The sequence below is a fragment of the Battus philenor genome, unplaced genomic scaffold, assembly GCF_028537555.1.
Source record: "Battus philenor isolate CCGP_79_NKW_IND1 unplaced genomic scaffold, ilBatPhil1.0.hap1 SCAF_27, whole genome shotgun sequence".
In the NCBI taxonomy this organism is placed as follows: domain Eukaryota; kingdom Metazoa; phylum Arthropoda; class Insecta; order Lepidoptera; family Papilionidae; genus Battus; species Battus philenor.
The window spans coordinates 4,247,174-4,266,465 of NW_027181690.1; the positions used below are offsets into that span (position 1 = coordinate 4,247,174).

Genomic DNA, 19,292 nt, shown 5'->3' on the forward strand with positions numbered 1-19,292 from the left:
TTTATCTGTCAACACTGAAATATGTAATATGTACTGGTAACATTGATCTTACGTCAAGCTTGTGACTGGTCATCGGTGGACGAATCGTGGATCTGGCGCATTTTCAGTTATTGGTGATTGGAGATCTCCAAATATTTCACTCATTATTGGTTACCCTGTTCTAATAAGTTTAGCCGGGGACTAGTTCTTAACTCCAGCGTATAAATTATTATTTTGTAAATAAACAAATAATCAAAAGAAATATTTTCGTATCTAAGGACAGATTGGGTGCTAACAATTCAAGATGTCGGTATGCTTCTTTGTGCCAGCGTAAGTTATCGTTCTGTGTTATTTTATCGCGTTGTTAAATTTTATTATTATATTGTGTACCGTTGTTAAATTTTATCATTATATTGTGTATTTATATGTTTTCGCTGTGACATGAGGTGGCAGACCAACTTAAGAACAATTAAGAATGAATCTATGCTAGAAATATACTTTTATTTAACTTTTGAATAAAGATACAGTATTGGATATGTTGTAAATACTGCGTAGTTATATTTTTTAATCGCAGTGTGCTGGTTATTAACTCTGAATATGTTAATACATTTAAATACAGCGATTTAAATATAGTTTTTAACTTTTTTTATCTACTATATCCGTATGTAAATATCACGAATCATGGTCTGAATTATGCGCTCGTCATATTGGTGCCATTACTATTTGTAAGCATATTTGTATATAGTACCATCCATTTGATTTGGCACGTTGGTAAATAATTTTGCGGGAAATATTATTCTTTTATAAACACTTATGTACGCACGCGGCTACACACGAGAGGGGAGGGCAATTGGTCGCTCTGTTCTGTCAGTCTGTCGTCGATTGCGAAGGTGGCACTCAAATTTTTTTCTCTCACCTTACCGTCCTTTATTCAGGCGCAGTACATTAATTTCAGTAGCATTATGCAAAACGATTTTTTTTACTAATTTAATATCTATATGTGATTGCGAGAGCTATGCCAGACATTTTTTTAAAGACGAAACGGATTAAAATCTTAGTAGTAGCGTTCAAAATAAATAGTTGTTATATATTTGTCAAAACATATGGAGGAAACATGTTTGGGGTCAAATGCCTCATAAGATGAAAGAGTTAGTGGGGCACTGATAGACCGACTGATAAGTATAAATAATGCACTTAAGGCCTTATATAAATCCGTACGTCTGGAAAGAGAACTAGATTTTTTTTAATAATTGAGGCGAAGGTAGACTTTCTCGAATACCTTCGAATAGAAACTGTTAGCTCCAAAGACTTCCGATTCCGCCCCCAATATTGTAATCGTTCACAGTAAGGGCGATAGAAATTTGTATCCATCTTCCACTTCGTTCGAGTTCGAGTAGAGCATGACGTCACGTAGTTATAAATAAGTTACATTGGTTTAGTAATCGCGGCTAGAGATCGTGTATTTTTAGTTCGGTTTGTTAAAAATCAATTGGAAACCTCGGTGTTGCAAGTTCGTTAATTATAAAGCTATAAGGGCCGCAAAGGGTAATAGCATTTGCTTCATCCGAAAACATATAAGTTTAGAAGAACTGGGTTAAAGTGGGTAGCCCAAACTGAAGTTTCCTCTCGGGGATCCTTACGTCCAGTGATTAAGGATAGTCCGTCGAGAGCTTTGTGGTCCATTCCGGTGTAATAAATAATAAACCCCTTTAAGTTAGTTACTGTTTAGAAGTCTAGGCTAAGCGCTTTCGACGCTATAATACCTGACACGGCGAAGCTGTAAATGTCAATTTTCAAACAGTATTTATATTTAAAACATAGTAGTGAATAGATATGGAATAGTTATTAAATCAAATGCATTCGATTATTTATATAGTAGGGCGCCCACTGCTTTACTTTACAGCATAGATTTCTAGTAAGATCCGTTGATAGTGTGGTATACAGCGTCTTTCGACGAACTTAACAAAGTCATCTATCATCCACCTTGTGGATGGACGTCCTTCGCTGCGCTTGTAGGTCAGAGGTCTTTACTGCAGAACCTTTACTTTTTAACGCCTTTACTTTAAGATTTAATTTCTTTCCAACTTTACCGTAAATAGGAAACCAGTATACGCTGATGATAAGCAGCAAAGACATTGGTTCGCAATGGTTATGTAATCATTTGATAATATCAGATAACAGCCGACTGTGGTTGGTACCGAAACGTTCTTGACTTGCGATGATGAGGTGATACTCAACCGCGGGAAGTCGCTGGATACGGGCAGCGCATGATGGTTCATAGTGGCGATCTTTATAGGAGGCCCTTGCCTTTTAATTGGCGGCCTATCAGCAAACGTAATAGGGATCAGATTGAACGTTCTGAGGTTTTCTTTATTACGCTGGTTATTGACAATATGTATATATTACGTATTATATGTTATATATACCTGACACTCGTCTTTATCGTGTTACTAAATCTTCTACGAGAAAGCTCAAAAATTGTTTATGTGCTAAGGTAGAAGTACACTGTAAATGACATAAAGATAGCACACCTTGGGAATGGTTTTTTTGATAAATATTTCAATGGTAACTAAATATATAGTGTTATATTCTTATGAACAAAATTATAGTGTCACATAATTTCTTTCGTCTGTTATTCTAAGGTTTAGGGTATTTATCATATGAATAGGCGATAGACTCGATAAGAGATAATATCAATGTGTAAATTTTGAATTTGATACATGAATTGAATGAAATCTATAAACTAAACATTAACTTAACTAGGAATAAAACGGTTGACTGAATCAAGGAAAAAGTGGACAATCCACCGTGGGATACACATATATATATACACACAAAAAATTAAGTTGTGTAGTTATCCGACACCGATCTGCCCATTGACGTATTATTCAATGACAAAAAATTATGTAAAAACAGTATTCTGTTTCGTCATTTCAACCCCTAGATACCCAATACAAGGTTTAGGCCTCCCCTAAAGAAATCTATGGAGGATATACCATAATCGCCACGCCAGAGTTGGCGATCTCACCGCGTTTCGAGATAACAGCTCTGAAGGCGCATAGTCTAGACTTCCTTACAGTAACATACCTCGGGGATTCCCGATTACGCACCGTGTATAAGAAGTTCTGAAATGGAGTTGATAAATATTTATGTATAAATGTTTACGTCACCAGCGATCAGGCCGGTACGTCCACGGTGTCGGAGGAGGGTGAGAACGAGGATACGGGGGAGGAGGGATCTTCTTCAGATAACATCCAGCACAGTTTGCAGGTGTTCTGGAGCAAAATTTCGGAAGATATAAAAAAAGTTACAGCTGTAAGTATAAACTTAAAACTACCTTCATTTATTTATTAATTCATGTAAGACTATAGATGACCATAACGACCAGTATTGCATTGATCGTAACCAGCGACTTCCCGCGACCTTGGTCATGTCGTTGGTGCACCCAATGTAGGAGGGGGGAGCTACCCACGCACACCCTACTGGTTCTTAGTCGCCAATCGAGAACCTTTCAGCCCAACGTCGTTACCTCAGTCCGTCTCTGCTTTATGACCACACTTCTTTCCCTATGTGATTCCATCTATACAGTGGAAGCAGAGACAGACGTTCTCATCTCAACTTAAAAACGAACAGGCCAGCAGGGGCTTCACAGAACACATTCAGAGTGGCCGCTTTGGGCCCGCCGCGTAGGTTCCCCATAGTTGAGCAGTAGGTGACCAGGACTGGGGTTTGTGATAACCTACGTATGTTCACCCTTTCATACTATCTCAGTACTTTGTTGATTTCTGGCACATTCTGTATTCCTATAGCAACCTTGAATGCCGTGTGCATGTAAAGAAAATAATTATGTTAGAGAAAACTTTAATTCAGAATGACGTTATATAAAAACTTGGAAGAGGCTCATGCCAGCAGTTTAAAAAAAAATGTATTACTTATATTTCGCTATAAGCAGTTCGCTTAAAACTCCGTGTTTACAATTTAAATGATTATATCGTTTATCTGCTGCAGTCAATTTTTATCGATCACCAAATGGATTTATTTATTTTATATTTAATCATATAATATATGACTATTGTCAATATGTTACATTTACTTATTTTTTCTCTTAGAATATGATAGGCCATAATTTCCTCGCCGTACAAAAGACTGTCGGAACATCTAGTAGGATATAGTTCGTCATTATCATCATGTTATGCTGAAAGATGTCCACTGTATGGCATAGGTTCCCCCAAAGATTGCCAATGACTTCTCTCGACTATATCATCAGTCCTAGTAGGAGCCTACCCACGTGTCTACTGCCTTTTAGTCTTTTGTAATAGCGTATGAATTATATATCACCAGGAAGATTTCAAAACACAAGCGCTGCCGCTCGCTAGGATAAAGAAAATAATGAAACTGGATGAGGAGGTGAAGATGATATCCGCGGAGGCGCCTGTGCTATTTGCAAAGGCTGCGGAGATCTTCATCCACGAGCTTACCCTGCGCGCCTGGTCGCACACCAAAGACAACAAAAGGCGGACGTTACAGGTATAGTGTTTTAGTATTTGATAGCGGAATGCTTAAGGGTTACCCATGGAACAATGGAGATGGGTATGCTTGTTGAAGTTTTGCTGCGAGATCGAATCAGAAATGAGAAGATCCGCAGAAGAACTAAGGACAGCAGCTCCTTCATCGCTCAGCTGACGACCTTTGGGGCCGAAGGCATCTCAAGTGCTGGTCACAAGCTGGAAGATGCGCTACTGACAGCTGCCCTCAATAGTTGGACCGACGACATGGTCAAGATCAAGAGATTTAGATGTATACGGGCAGCGCTAGATTAGTCATCATTGAGATCTTTGAGGAGAGGCTTATGCCTTGCAGTAGGCGTCTATCAGCTTACATTATGACAATGATGAACGGTAGCGCACCATATTATTATTAATAATAAAACTGTTTTTACGATTAGTGGGGTTCTATATCCTAAATGCAGTAAAAAATTGTTGTGTTAAGTAAACCGCATGGCTGTTCCATGCATGCAGAATGCTTGTATTAACAAAGTGATCTTAATATAATAAAGGGTTCTGAGAGTCGCACGGCGTGTCGAATGACACGTTGTAACGATATTTGTTAACGCGCCGCCCTGTTACGGCGGTATTCCTCAAAACGGGATCCGTTGTACTAGCGATCTTGAAGACGAGTCGTTTGTCAAACAAGACGGCTGTTCTCTCTTTGATCAGTGTACCGTCGGTAAGTGTAATAAATAATCTAGCAGTCCATGAATAGGTTTTAGCTGGAGCTTAATCATTGTAAAAAGGATCGAGAGCTCTAGTCAGTAGCATTTGTCAGTAATAACATACTGTAGGATACGAGGGTTCAGTGTATTCACTAGGTCTACACGGCTATGGGAGATGGAATGAAAGCTTTTGTAATAGTTAAATTATCTTAAATTAACATACGAATATGTAAGTTACGCAAGACGCGACGGGAATGTGCGACACAGTCTGTCCGCCGCCCACGCGCTGCTAAGTATGCGGACTTCATAAAATGTATGTGTCCCTGCAGGACATTAAAAAATAAAAAGATTTTATAAATGATGTAAAATCATATGTTGTAATAATCGTGAAGCCCATAGACAAAGAAATGGACAATGTTAATACTTTTTGCTGAGTATTGGCGAATTGATTTTATTGATTATCTTCTTTAACGATGGTTTGATCATAGAAAAAGCTCTCAAGGCAGCCATTTTTAGTATAGCTATTTTTAGAGCAAACATAAAAAGAACTACAGCTGATCTCATATTAACAAATAGAATATTTTAAGTTAATCGATTGTCCACTATTGGTTAGTAATTAAAATAAAATATTTCCAGCGTAACGACATAGCAATGGCGATTTCGAAATCGGACCAGTTCGACTTCTTAATAGACATAGTGCCACGCCACGAAGTGAAACCCAACAAGCCAAGAGAGGAACCTCCGCGGCCCAGTCCCAACACTGAACAGGTGAATATAATTTTTCAACTACCGAGTAATAAGTAATGAAAGGAAAGACATCTATATGATGAACTGATAATGTTGTTAAGTCCGGAAGACACTGGATGCAGCTCGTCCTTCGTTAGAGGCCTATGTCCAGTTCTGGACGTTCTGTGGCTGAAATGATGGTGATGAAGAAGACAAACAAGGTGTTGGGCAAGTGAAGGGTAATAACAGCGCAGTGGTACATAAAATTATGTAATTTAAAATCTAATATATCGGAAATAGCTTCCGTTCGAACCAAAGTAGCTAAGTAAGATAGTAAGCTCTTTTTCGGGCACTAACGATTTAGAAACTCTCCTAGTCATTTAACACGTGTTCTATCAAAAGAGAACTATTAGGCATAAAGCATCGCCTGGTTATCGATATAAGAGGGGATATATTCACCTCCCAAGAGCAGAGCGCCAAAATGAGTCACCACACGGACTAGATACACATGGAAAAAAAAGAAGAAACTCGAGAAAGAACAACACTTGCAAAATGTCATTAACAGATTGCGGAACTAGTACTGCTTCCCCCAACAACAGCCGGAGGGACAATGGAACAGTGCACCAGAGTCACACAGACTGTTAGTCACAGAGACTATTAGTAGGAGAAATTTATTTTAAGCTCGTGAACTGAAGACCATTGTGACCGAAGAAACTGTTTCAGCTTCACAAGGTTAACAGCGCCTACATCTAACAGAAACAAGATGGGGTAAATAGAAGTACATCCCCCAGTAATGTTTCCCACTACTTACATTTACCATTAGTGTTCTTCGTCTATGACCCGTAAGATCCTTGTTAAGTAAGAGGGTGGTGGTACAGGACGTGCGTTTGACTGTGGTTAACGTGTACAGTACTACCTGCAGTTGGCGCAACAGCATCAGGGCGCTCTGCAGGGCGCCTCGCAGCCGCAGTATGTCCTGCAACCCTGCGCACAGCTTGTGCAGGTATGCCCCCACCTCACACCAATGCAGATAAAGTGCTTGTAGTAACCCCTCTCTCTCTCTATATATATAAGTAGTATATAATATATGTGTATATATATATAAATATATATGTATGAGGGGACACGGAAGGTAATGTCGTTTCTGTCGACATATTTTACAGACAACCGTTACCGCTCTGGCATTGAAAATTTGTTTACTAGATGGCAAAAGGTTGTTGGAAGGTGAATATATTGTTGATAAGAAATAAAAACTTAAGAATGTATTCGTGTGATTTTAACTTGAAAAAGCGACATTATTTTCTGGTCCTTCTAGTATAATAATATAACAAAAATTATTAAATAAACAACACACTTCTCAAGGTAGAAAAATTGTTGAAAAATGTTAAAAAGGAAATATAACATATAAAGAAAAAAACATATTAAAAGTATGTGTGTAGTATAATATATATTGTGGAGGGGGATTTCTATAAAGTAACGAATCAGGAATGGGATGAACCGTAGACCATAGGTGTCAAATTCAAACACTAAATTGGGTCAAATATTTAATTTTAGGTGGCCCCAAAAAATTAATGCTTAAAGAAAAAATATTTTTAATTTGACTAATACATTGTAATAAACATACAAAAATATTATATCTCTATTGTGGTACTACCTTTTCTATTTAAGGAGTAATTTTATTGGCCGATCATACTTTAAAATAGATCCAAGAGATATATAACCGTGCCGACGGACTTGATACCCCTGTCGTAGACGAACCAAAATGGTCATAAATTGACAGCGGATTACATAAGTTGAATTGTTAAAACCTCCGTCGGAGTGTCTAATGTAAGTTCTGAAACACGAATGCTTTAGTTTTTAGTATAGTTAACGCAAAAACATCTTCGAAACAGGACAATACAAGTTGAATTGATATCGGGGCCTTATGGTTCTGGAATAGAGACCACGGACCTGCAAGCGCAGGATATCCGTAAAGAAGGTTGACAGACGAACTTGTTAATGTCCTCTGATGATGTTGTAGATGCTAGTCGATTCCATCCATTATTAAAGATCTATGGGGAGAGGCGTTGCTTATGTGCAACAGTGAACGTTCTACAGCTGATGCGTGAATGAGATACTAATAAACTAGTATCCTAAGTAAACGTGGTGTGGTGGGGTTTGCAGCAATCTTCCAACGCTGGGACCTCAACAGCTGGTGGGCAGCAACCGATGACCATCGTCCAGCAGGTGGTCACCTCCTCCGGTGATCTCCAGCAGTTATCGGTAATCCATACTGACACCAACATATTTATAATTTTTACCAATTATACGATTTAAGATTCTGTCGACGTATGTTTCTAAATAAAATCTCAGATTTTGTTAGAAAAAAATAAGCTTATTTCCACTGTATTTGAGAAAACCTTTTTCAGTGCAAAATCTTATTTACATACCTCTAGGTGATCAGTGTAGATTAACTGTTATCCATTTTGTTTTAAATGTTTGTATTTTCACACATTCACGTACCTTGGTTTTCTATCGCTAGATGTCGCTATAAAGAATTGAATGGCGTTAGTAATGACTTTAATTTTAATTGAGTGATGTATTGATATTCTGAAAATGATGATAACTAGCAAAGTAGAAGGCAAAAGATCCTCTCCATTAGAAATGAGGAACAGGTCATCTAGTAGTGATTTTAGTGTCAATTGAAAAATCGAAAAATATTCTGATATCTTCATTCGACAGATCCAGCTCACACAAGCGCAATTGAATATGGTTCGGCCGCAGCTGCAAAACAATCCGGGCCAGCTGATCGTGATCCAGGCGCAACCGCAACAGTCACCGCAGATCATCCAGGTGATGAACATTTATTAATCAAGACTCCAGCTTATACTGGATTAGTCAGTGGCGTAGCTAGGGGGTGGCGAGCGGGGCGGCCGCACCAGGCACCACAAGCAGGGGGAGCACCAAAGTTGAAAATATTTTTTTTTATTTTATTTTTTTTGAATGATGAATAATGAAATGTTAAAAGAAAAATGAAAACCATAATTTAAAGTAAATAACATAAAAAGAATATCGAATTTTCCTGTTTTTGTGCTAAAAAGTTGTTAAATAATATCAACATTAAAAAAAGGAAACCATTACAAAAATATAATATACACAGTGTTTAAGCTTTTAATTCGCAAAACACATAAAGTGTTTTTTAAAAGGGCCCTAAATGACATAAAAATAAATTATTACAATATTGCAAGATTATTTAATGATAAATAGATTAAATAATCTTGCAATAATGTCAATAGAACATGAACTAGTCGACACTATTTATTTTGAAAATGTGATTAATGACTTTGCAGGCCAAAAAGCGAGGAATGTTCGTTTTAAATTTTTCCAATAAATTTTATTATGATTTTATGTTATTTTATATATATTTATTATTATTTTGAACCAAAAAAATATATATTAACTACATTCTGTTCTGAATTTTGAAATTATTTAGACTCTTCAGGGGGGGGGGGGGGGGCACCAAGCCCCAATCTGTCCCAGGCCCCAAATACCATAGCTACGCCACTGGGATTAGTGTGACTCTTCAATCTAAGGCGTAGGTCTGGTATACATATGAATAACAGTGGTGTTTTTATTGCAGGTGTCGTCGCATGCGGGGCAAGGGCAACCGCAGCAGGTGTTCCTGGCGCAGGTGGCGAACAGCCAGGAGGAGTCGTAGCGGCGTGCCCCCTCCACAGTCTCTCTCCCCCCGTCCTTTCTGTATAAGAACGGTGTAACACGAACCGCGTGCGATGGATAATTGTTGATATAAGAATTTGTACATAAATTAGTTAAATTAAATAAATTTTATGTGATGTTTTTATTATTTTACCTAACGTTGATGGACAAACAGACGTCGTGGGTTTTGTTAAACATCGCTCTCATAAACTTGTACTATTTTGTTTCTGGTTAGTTTTAATTACATTTATAAAGTTACATTGAAAAAGGGAATAGGCAAAATTTTATTCAGAATATTTCATTTGTTTTATTATAATTTGTTTAAATATTAATCTAATAAAGAAATTAGATTCATTTTAAATTCCTTAATAAATAAGAAAACTGGAGAATGAGCCGCCAATTTTTTGACGTTTATGGATCTACGTTACAAATAAAAGATAAGATAAAGTTCATTTATTCAACATCGGAGCTTTTATGGACATTATGGCTGTGGAGACAAAGCAGGAAAAACCCCACAACATATCTTTTAATAAAGTTTAGCGATACAGATATATGCATGTACACTTCCTGTCAGGTATAGCCTAAACACAAATAAATTAATCAAGCGACGATATTTCGTCGCTTGATTATTTAGTTTGCATTTGCCAAGAATTGTTATTGTTTAAATATTCGTTTATTGTAATGACAGTGTTTCGGATCCGGAAGTTTTAATATCAAAGATTGACTTCACTCTGGTCACCCAGTTACGTATAAGAAGGACGCCATTTTTGAAAAAGTTGATTATCCCGAGTTAACGAATGGCCTAGCTTACTAGGCCATTCGCTAACTCGGGATAATCAACTTACGCTATTTTTTTGAACCGGACTTATAATGCTGCCCTAGTTGTATTTGCAAATTCCGCGAGGCGAGCGGGCGCCTAGCCAAAAGCCTCTTTTAAGATATTAAAACTCAAGTTTTGCGGCTCCTAGGTTTCTGCATTTCAACGACAAACGGTTGTGCGCTGGCGTTTGTTTTATTTTCTGTTAAATAAAAGAAAATATACATTTATTAATGAACGCCTCCCTCGCAACCTCAGTAGCGGCTTCTGTGAACCGGGCGTGGACCAGACCGTGAAAAATCTGATAGCCGACTGTACCGCATTCGGAGGAACATGGCTTAAGATCGATATGTCAATTTTGATGTAGCTGAAGAATTGAAAACTGACTACAAAACAGTTTTAATAAGAAAAATCTGGGTGAAAATATCTATAAATTTGTGTACCAAACGATACTTATTTGTAATTTTGTATGAAACTTATATGATGCGGTGTTGTCATTTAAAGTAATGGGAGTACCGCTCACGTAAGAACACTTAGTGTTGCCAGCAACTATGGTCACAGTTATTGTTGTTCTAAATTATTTATTATGTAGATGTTGTACCACAAACAAAATACTTTAGTTATTAAATAAACTGTATTTTAAAGCGGAAAATCCTCTTACCTTGGGTATATGTACAATATCTGTTCGTTTCACAGGCCTTTTCATACAATTGTGGGATCTCAAAAAGATCAAAATATTGATTAATAAACTTTTAATTACTTTGGTAAATATAAATACTTTGAAAAAAATATTTTTAATAACACTGCAACAATTTCATTTTTATTAATCACTTTTAAATATTAATGTTACTCTTTACATAAAGTTACTTAAAAATATTGGGACTACATTATAGTCAGTAAGTTTTTGAATAAAAGAAAATATTTTGAAAAATAAAGGATTGAGTAATAAAATTATGTTGATTAATTATTAGCTTAATTGTAGAAGTTTAAATTATCACACGAACCGCTGTTTCGAATGATAAGAGGAGCTTCATTGGGGCTCTGTCGTGAACACACGTTCGGATTCAGATTCGAAAGTCATTTTTTAGTGATACCGTCCGTAATGTTACTGCTATTTTTGCATTTGAGTTGATTTAGATGAATAAATATGCTATCGGATGTTAATTCATCTGTACCCCCTACACGTGTTCGTCTCCAGGCAATCTTATTTTTCTTCTTTCCACCCCACAGAGGCCCAACATATCTTCTCACCAAACATCGCCTCGACGATCGGTCTTGCGCTGCCCGCCTCCAGCGAATTCCCGCGACCTAAACTATGTCCTCAGTCTTCCTAGTGGAAGGCCGACCCATGCTACGACTACCAACTTGTGGCCGACACGCAAGAACCTTTCGGCCCCAACGGTTGCGCTTCAGACGAACAACTCTCCGAGCTACATCGGTCACCTTGGTTCTTCTGAGGATATCATCATTTTGCATTCAAACTAGCAGCAAAACTTCGAGCAAAGTCCTGTCCAATGCTCTCTGGGTTACCTTGAGCGTTTCTATGAGGTCCATCGTAAGTAGCCTATTTTAATGTTAAATATGTAATTAAGGTTCAGTTCGTTTCGTTCTAAGGGATTTTCCATCCAGAACAGATCATCAAATTTTTAATACACAATTATTGAAATTTAAGGTGTACTACTTAAATAGGTTTGTATGATAGGGTAGTAAATAAAAAGACATTTAATTAATCTATATTATATTAAAACAATTTACTACTTTGTATATTGCGATACCGAAGTGATACGGCTTTCGCAACAGAACTTAAACTAAACATTGCACATTTCTAATTCTCCTAAACTAAGTCAAATACATTTATATACCGCATGGAGCGGGCATTTCTTTCAACAGATCGTATCGTTTCTATAACGTATATATATTCAGATATATAATATAACAGGACACCACATAACAATAAAAATCATTTCGTAGCATTATTTAACCGTTTGTTATAAAAGTAACAAAAACATGAATCTAATTCAACGTATATATTAGGAAACAATTTATAGAAATTATTGCAATAAACTCCGATTCAAGTATTTTTATTTTTATTTACATAATTTAAAGTCCTTCCTTACGCACGATATTTTTTTTTTGGTTTTATTTCTAAAATATGTAAATTTTATTTTTTATTACCTTATATGGTAACATTTAATTTTTCTAAAAACATAATTCCTTTACATTCATTATGTAATTATTCCTATTGTGATCAGAATGTTAAAATGAATAAACATATTTAAAATGATTTTTCACTAAACACAGTATTGCTTAAAAGTAAGTCATGGATAATGCATTGTAGACAATGTGATGAATAATACCGCGGCATGGCTAAAACATCCGACACCGCAGCAGAAATGATCTCAAATAACCTAGACATTTATTTACTATCACTGACCGTAGTAACTTAACATATTTATTGCCTGAAATTCAACACATAATCTAAATTTTATTTAAGAAAAACTTATCACACTTTTGTGATATTCCTAAATAAATAACATTTATTTTACAAAATTGGAAGACAAATTGATTTTGTTGCTTCAAAATATAGATTTTTTATTTTTACTTAAATATTATGCCAATATCATAAAACTATATTAAACTCTTAATTAACTTCAAAACAACATGTATCCCCTGTAAGAGCTAGCTATAGGGCACGATTATCGCGTTAGTTACCGATTGGTCTCTACTTTTATAAATATATTAATTATGATAAACCTTAACACACAAATCAGGCATGATTTGAGTGAAAAGTAATATTTTTTTAATTAGCAAAATAAAAATAACTATTAAGGTATTTTATTATTTTTATAAATATTTTTTTTTGCATCTGGCAATACATCTAAGTAACATCTAATCCATATCAATTAACTTAGTTTATTGCTCGTTAAAATTCCGGCAAGAATTGTTAACTTAATCTAAATAACATAAATTTACTTTTTCCTAAATTATACATTTCGTTGGACATTTTTATTTGAGCACTTCGCGTATTAATGACCTTATATGTCATTGAGACCTTAATAACGTCGGTATATTAAAAAAATCTTGTGCATCAGCTTTGGTAAGATACATAATTGTTGCGGTGATTCGAAGAGGCTTGGGTCTAAACCCTTGCTTACATTTACGGACTATTCTTAAATTATGGCGATAAAATTTTCTGGTTGTTATTTGCTATTTAATCTAGTTGAGCTTTATCTTATTCTAACGAAATAGTCAATAGCGTAATATATTTGGTTTATTCTCTAAAAAAATAATTAACAAACAGCACCCTCATATCACTGTGTGTACGTTTGATTTTTAGGTAAACAAGAGACAAGTACTTCTTTTTATTAAAATAAATTAATGAAATTCTATCTGAAGGAACTTTGCACGCTTCGTAGTTCGAAGGTACCATTAAATATTGCGACATCTTCGTTAATAACATTTGTCTTCAGTGGTATTTGTTTATATTTTTATAAATGTCATTTTTGTGTTGTCAAAACAAAGAATGAATTTTTTTGTTAGACAAGATTGCTTTTGACGTTTATCAATAGTCGATAAAACTACGTACACATTTTCTAAATAAAAATAGAAATTTTAACGTCTTCGTTCTAGAGAATAAATATCAACATATCTGCCGAGGGACAGCCATCGATATTTTATAGCTTAAATATAAACATAGTTTATAAAATGTTATTCGATAGAATTTTGGACAAAATATTCCTGTTTGACTGTACTTCAAATTTTTAGTTTGGATTTAGTGGGATTCAAAAAATAACCGTGTTATTTTGAAGATATATCTAAAAACTAAAAAAACTATTGTCTAATTCAACTTCAACAACAGGCAAAACAAAATATATTGAAACTTTCATTAGATATTTAATTTATCGGATTAAACATTCGGCGAAAACCTGAAGACGTACGATGTCGCAATATTAGCGGTTAGTCGTTTGACATATTTACCTAATATTAAAACGGGCCCAATCCCTCTTTGGAGAGGTCAATAATTAAAACATACACATTTCTAGCCTAATGAAATCTTTAACCTCTTTGGGCCGCGTCAGGCTATAAGTAGATCATTTAATTGTCTCTAAAATAATATTTTATAGATTAACAAAGTAGACAATAGTAAAATGTATAACAATTTATATGAATAAAATATTTAAGCTTTCAAAAATATAATTATCTGTGGCAATATCAAATTTATAATATGAACAATAGATGTTTTAGTTTAAATTATATTTATATTCTGTTACTATAATATCACTAAATTGTTTGAGCCATTTCATTACGCGTTTATTTCGTTATAAGAGGTAAGCGGTGGTTACGACTAACAATATATTTTTTTTAGTTTTAAATACATTTTAAGCTGCGTGGTGGAGCTGAGTGAAGTTTTTTGTTAGAGGAGACTTCATTGTTTGTATTTGTACATGAGAGCGTAATAATCCACCGCTTGCCTTTGTAGTAGGCTGTTAGGTTCTTAATTCACCATGAAGATCGGCCACTCGTGGCACGCGGGTGGCGGGATAGGCAGAGGTGATCCGCCCCCCACTGACACCACCTCCGGGATCTGATGCCGAAGAACCAAAATGTTACATTATTGAATTTAATGACAAACAGAAGTTATGTTCTGTGTTATTCTCTCCTTATCAGCATATGCTTGGAAAACATAATATCAAAAAGGAATTGTTCGACCATTAAATCGTTTAATTTAGTTTCACCCTTGCACGTTATACGAGGGTGGATTGAAAAGTACTCGGCCTAACCAAGAAAATAAACACATACTAAATCAGTTATATTTTTATTTTACTACACAATCACCATCAAGTTCAATACACTTTTGCCACCTCCACTTCCAAGCATTTAGACCGTTGAAAAAAATGATTCTTCCTTAGAGTCAAAATATGCATCTACAGCTGCTTTGATCTCGTCGTTTGTCGAAAATCTTTGACCTCCCAAGTGCTTTTTTAGGTTAGGGAACAGAAAGAAGTCTGATGGTGCCAGATCAGGTGAATACGGCGGATGCGGTAACAGTTCAAGGCCACAGTTGTGAATTTCAGCCATTGACTGTACTGACGTGTGAACACGGGCGTTATCTTGATGAAATAGGACTTTTCTTCTGAGCATTCCTCGACGTTTTTCTTTTATTTCCTCTCGTAAACGACGTAGTAAGGTGCAGTAGTAATCATAGTTTATAGTATGACCCCTTTCAAGATAATCAATCATAATCACACCTTTCGAGTCCCAGAATATTGAAGCCATCACCTTATTTGCCGACAAAATCGACTTAGCCTTTTTAGGGGGTGGTGAACCAGGTCTTCTCCACGGTTTTGATTGTTGTTTTGTTTCTGGTGTACAATAATGAACCCATGTTTTGTCCATAGTAACAAAACGATTCAAAAAATCATCTGCATCGGCTTCAAATAACTCCGAACAGTCGCGTGAAATAGTCAATCGCGTCCTTTTTTGTTCAACTGAAAGCAGTCGCGGAACCCACCTTGCAGACACCTTGTGGAAACCCAACTCGTTGACAATTATGTTTTGAGTTCGTTCATAAGAGATGCCTATAATCTCGGCTATCTCTCTAATTTTTAATCTGCGGTCTCCCATTATTAAATCAAGTACTTTTTTAATATTTTCGTCAGTAGTTGACGTCGAAGGCCTTCCAGAGCGGGGTTCATCTTTCACACTCTCTCTACCACGCTTAAATTCTGCTATCCATTTGTTGACGGATGAATATGACAGAGCACAATCGCCTAATGTACTAACCATGTCATCATGGATGGCTTTTGATGACAGCCCCTTCTTATGGAGGTACTTAATGACGGCACGCTGCTCGATTTGCTCCATTCGCGGAAATTATGTCCGATTACTTTGTTAATAAATTTATAAAATCACAACTAATTATCGCACACGTTTCGAACTTCACACAATGAACTAGTCTGAACTGAACTAAATAATGTGTGTAGATTTGATTTTTAGAATTGAATGGATCTGTGTTAGGCCGAGTACTTTTCAATCCACCCTCGTACCTGAGTAATGATCGCAGGTCGTTTAATTTCGAAATCAGTTATAAATAAAAGTCACAGGGATGCCACGTATGGTATTTACTATTCTAGTCTATTTCTGTCTATACTTTGCTTTAAATAAAGTTACGATTGAGTTTTTATTTTCCATAGATAAATACTGTATGTCTTTGGAATTCACATCTTTACTGGCAAAAAGAGAGTTAAGTCTAAACCAAAATTGCATTACTACGTCTTAGATACGTGCGAAACGTAAGGAAGTATAGGCCACTCCCTTCTAACAGTTTGACTTTGCTAAATCTCGGTATAGCATTTCCGGTAGCATTATAAACTCTTGGGTTTCTTGAGCATGTCAGATAAATATATCAGATATCTCATTGGATGTGTAAGTCGCATACGTGGCAATGACAGATCCCAAAGACTCGTAGGAGAGATCCTCGGTTTAGTCAGTCAGCCGAGGCTAATTTTGCATTACGATTCTAGGTTTCCCCTGGTCTAACTTTGTTCATCAATTGAATACTATTAATAAAACAGATTATGTTTTGAGCGGTGTAACCTAAAACTACTGAAAAGTTGTCTTACCAAGGTCTGGGGATGATGAGGTGGGTGGTAGTAATGAGCGGGAGAAACCGGTGGCGTTGGGTAACCCCAGTACACGAGCGGCGGCAACGTCGGCCCCATCGCTGGATAGTAATACGTCAGCGGACCTAATAAAAAAAATCAATTACTCTGTGTTTCACATCGCACACGTACATTTTTCGTGTGCATTGCAGCAAGAATGATTCAAAACTCGATATATGGTTCTCGGAGACCTCAACGTTTCCGTATCTTCTCTGATAGTGACGTGGATCCAAGTTTTTTCATGCATGTTAGTCACGGTACAACACTAGCGCCGTCTGTTGTTACTCTAACTAAACTCCAGCTTTATTAGGCTAATCGACACCGAATACTTTTATTAGTTCAATTTTAATTTGCCAGTTTATTAATTTTTTGTGCAACATACATTTTATAACGATTAAACAAACATATAACGGGTACTGTGTATAGCAATGAATGATATAATTTATTGACCCACCTTTCCCTTGCGCCGATTATATAAAAAATGCTTTATATTCCCAAAAGATACTTAGTTTAATTAATTTGCGAAAATGTTTTCTCTGAATCAACGAAAAATTAGTAATAGATAATTTTGTCAAATGAATAAATTACCGCCGAAATGTTTGCAGCCACAGGTAATGTACAGATTCGTCAAAACATTCTCCCGCAATCGGTGAAACTAAATTATGCGTACACAGATAATGTATGTAAAGAGAATATATAGTATGTAATTAAAATCATGATAAACACTCACCAGGGTTTCAGAACGCATTAACAGTCCACCAAAGCAGTGCGCAACTTACACCAATACTCTGATATCGTTTGTTACACACGTCGCCGTTGCCGCCAACCACCAAGCTAGTCTGCGGACTTTACCAAACTTATGCTCGCCTAGTACCCTGGTACTGCACCGTTTGCTGCGATCTCAACTGAATTTGTTTTACTTTCTTTCTTTCTTTTTATTAGATAGGTTTTTTAATTGTTATTTTATGTTATTGTTATTTCATTTATTATCAGAAAATCATCGGGAATATTAAGACAAGATATGAATGGTATTTAAATTAAAATCTTAAATCTAAACAATCTTTGTCTTAAATTCTGTATGTACTGTGTAATCTTTTGTTTAATTAAATTACTATAAAATCAGTTGCGGCCAAAATTTAGTTTTGATAAAGATATGCATATAATTTTTGTCATTAAAATTATCAGTGCACCGCATGTTATAAAAGACAAGTCATTTATTATTATTATTATTTTAATAATCTGCATTTTTATAAAAATTATAAACATTATTTTAATAAATCGCGAAATTAAATCCAAAAAAAAAAGATTTAATGTGACCGTTCTTTCGAGTTGAGATCGCAAGTAAATATATAAGAATAAGAAGGATTTTTTTTATTATTTCACATGATCCCACAAGAAATGATAGATAAGTACTTACTGGCTCCTTGTTACATGATGATTACCGGTACACTAGACATTCAACCAGCCACTAATAGGGCGTTTAAACCTTGCACCCATGAAATCTTATTAATAATCTCTAAAGCACAAAAACATTTCGTCTACGACACACTTAAGCGCTGAAATTTGCCCATTGTACAAGACTTCTGTAACACTGTCACCGGAGATTCCATGCATTTTGAAGCAGAACTTAATATAAGATACATTTAGGATGGGGCAGAGCTTTTGATCGACACCCTACGTTACCCTGTTTTGCGATAATCTCTTTTATATGTATAACAGTAATTATGTATTTTGTTTATTTGTATATCTAGAATTCTTTGACAGCGTTTCGCTTTTTGTCGCATCGTTTAGACGCATTTAATTAAATGTATGAAAAATATTGTTTTCTTGTCTTATGCTCAATTCTTTCTTTATTGCTGCACAAAGCTTTCAAATACCTGACGTCTACAGTTCACTGATATTTATTTAATATTTTAAATAAATTAAAAAGAAATATGAGCGAAAATATGTAGCTGTAGATATGATTGATTAATTATTTAATTCCATTTTTTGTCTTAACCAAATAGGTCCAATGGTGGATTAGGAGTGCTCTTACAATAGTCCACTATTTACGATGTGTATAGTTTTTTTTTAAATAGAATATGCTCTGCCTCATCCCTAGTTATTGTAATGGATCCAAATAAAGCCCAAAATTGTGCTTTCCTTGAAGAAACCACTAGGTTTTAACCACTCGTGTACCCCATACTTAGAGACCCTCTGG

The 19,292-nt window shown here is 35.7% G+C and overlaps 2 protein-coding genes across 4 annotated transcripts in view; one reads left to right on the forward strand and one right to left on the reverse strand.

The window, feature by feature from the left end:
* The first annotated feature begins 72 nt into the window (after window positions 1-72).
* On the forward strand, window positions 73-9,870 carry LOC137925493 (nuclear transcription factor Y subunit gamma-like). 3 transcript variants are annotated; one of them, XM_068768943.1, is made up of 8 exons: window positions 73-309; window positions 3,153-3,294; window positions 4,321-4,506; window positions 5,828-5,959; window positions 6,828-6,920; window positions 8,081-8,179; window positions 8,645-8,749; window positions 9,537-9,870. In XM_068768943.1, exons 1-8 carry the CDS (start codon window positions 284-286, stop codon window positions 9,612-9,614), a joined length of 861 nt encoding a protein of 286 aa, XP_068625044.1. In that variant the 5' UTR covers window positions 73-283; the 3' UTR covers window positions 9,615-9,870. The 3 variants fall into 3 exon arrangements, with proteins under 3 accessions (XP_068625044.1, XP_068625043.1, XP_068625045.1); XM_068768942.1 differs by having other exon boundaries at window positions 8,639-8,749; window positions 9,537-9,867; XM_068768944.1 differs by having other exon boundaries at window positions 6,840-6,920; window positions 8,639-8,749; window positions 9,537-9,864.
* Window positions 9,871-12,151: 2,281 nt separating this feature from the next.
* fus (fusilli) overlaps window positions 12,152-19,292 on the reverse strand; it is a 137,864-nt gene continuing 130,723 nt past the window's right edge. Inside the window, exons 15-16 of the mRNA XM_068768952.1 lie at window positions 17,054-17,178; window positions 12,152-15,015 (exon numbers count right to left, since the gene is read on the reverse strand). Of these exons, the coding sequence (XP_068625053.1) occupies window positions 14,926-15,015; window positions 17,054-17,178 (215 nt within the window). The 3' untranslated portion in view covers window positions 12,152-14,925. The remainder of the gene's footprint in view (window positions 15,016-17,053; window positions 17,179-19,292) is intronic.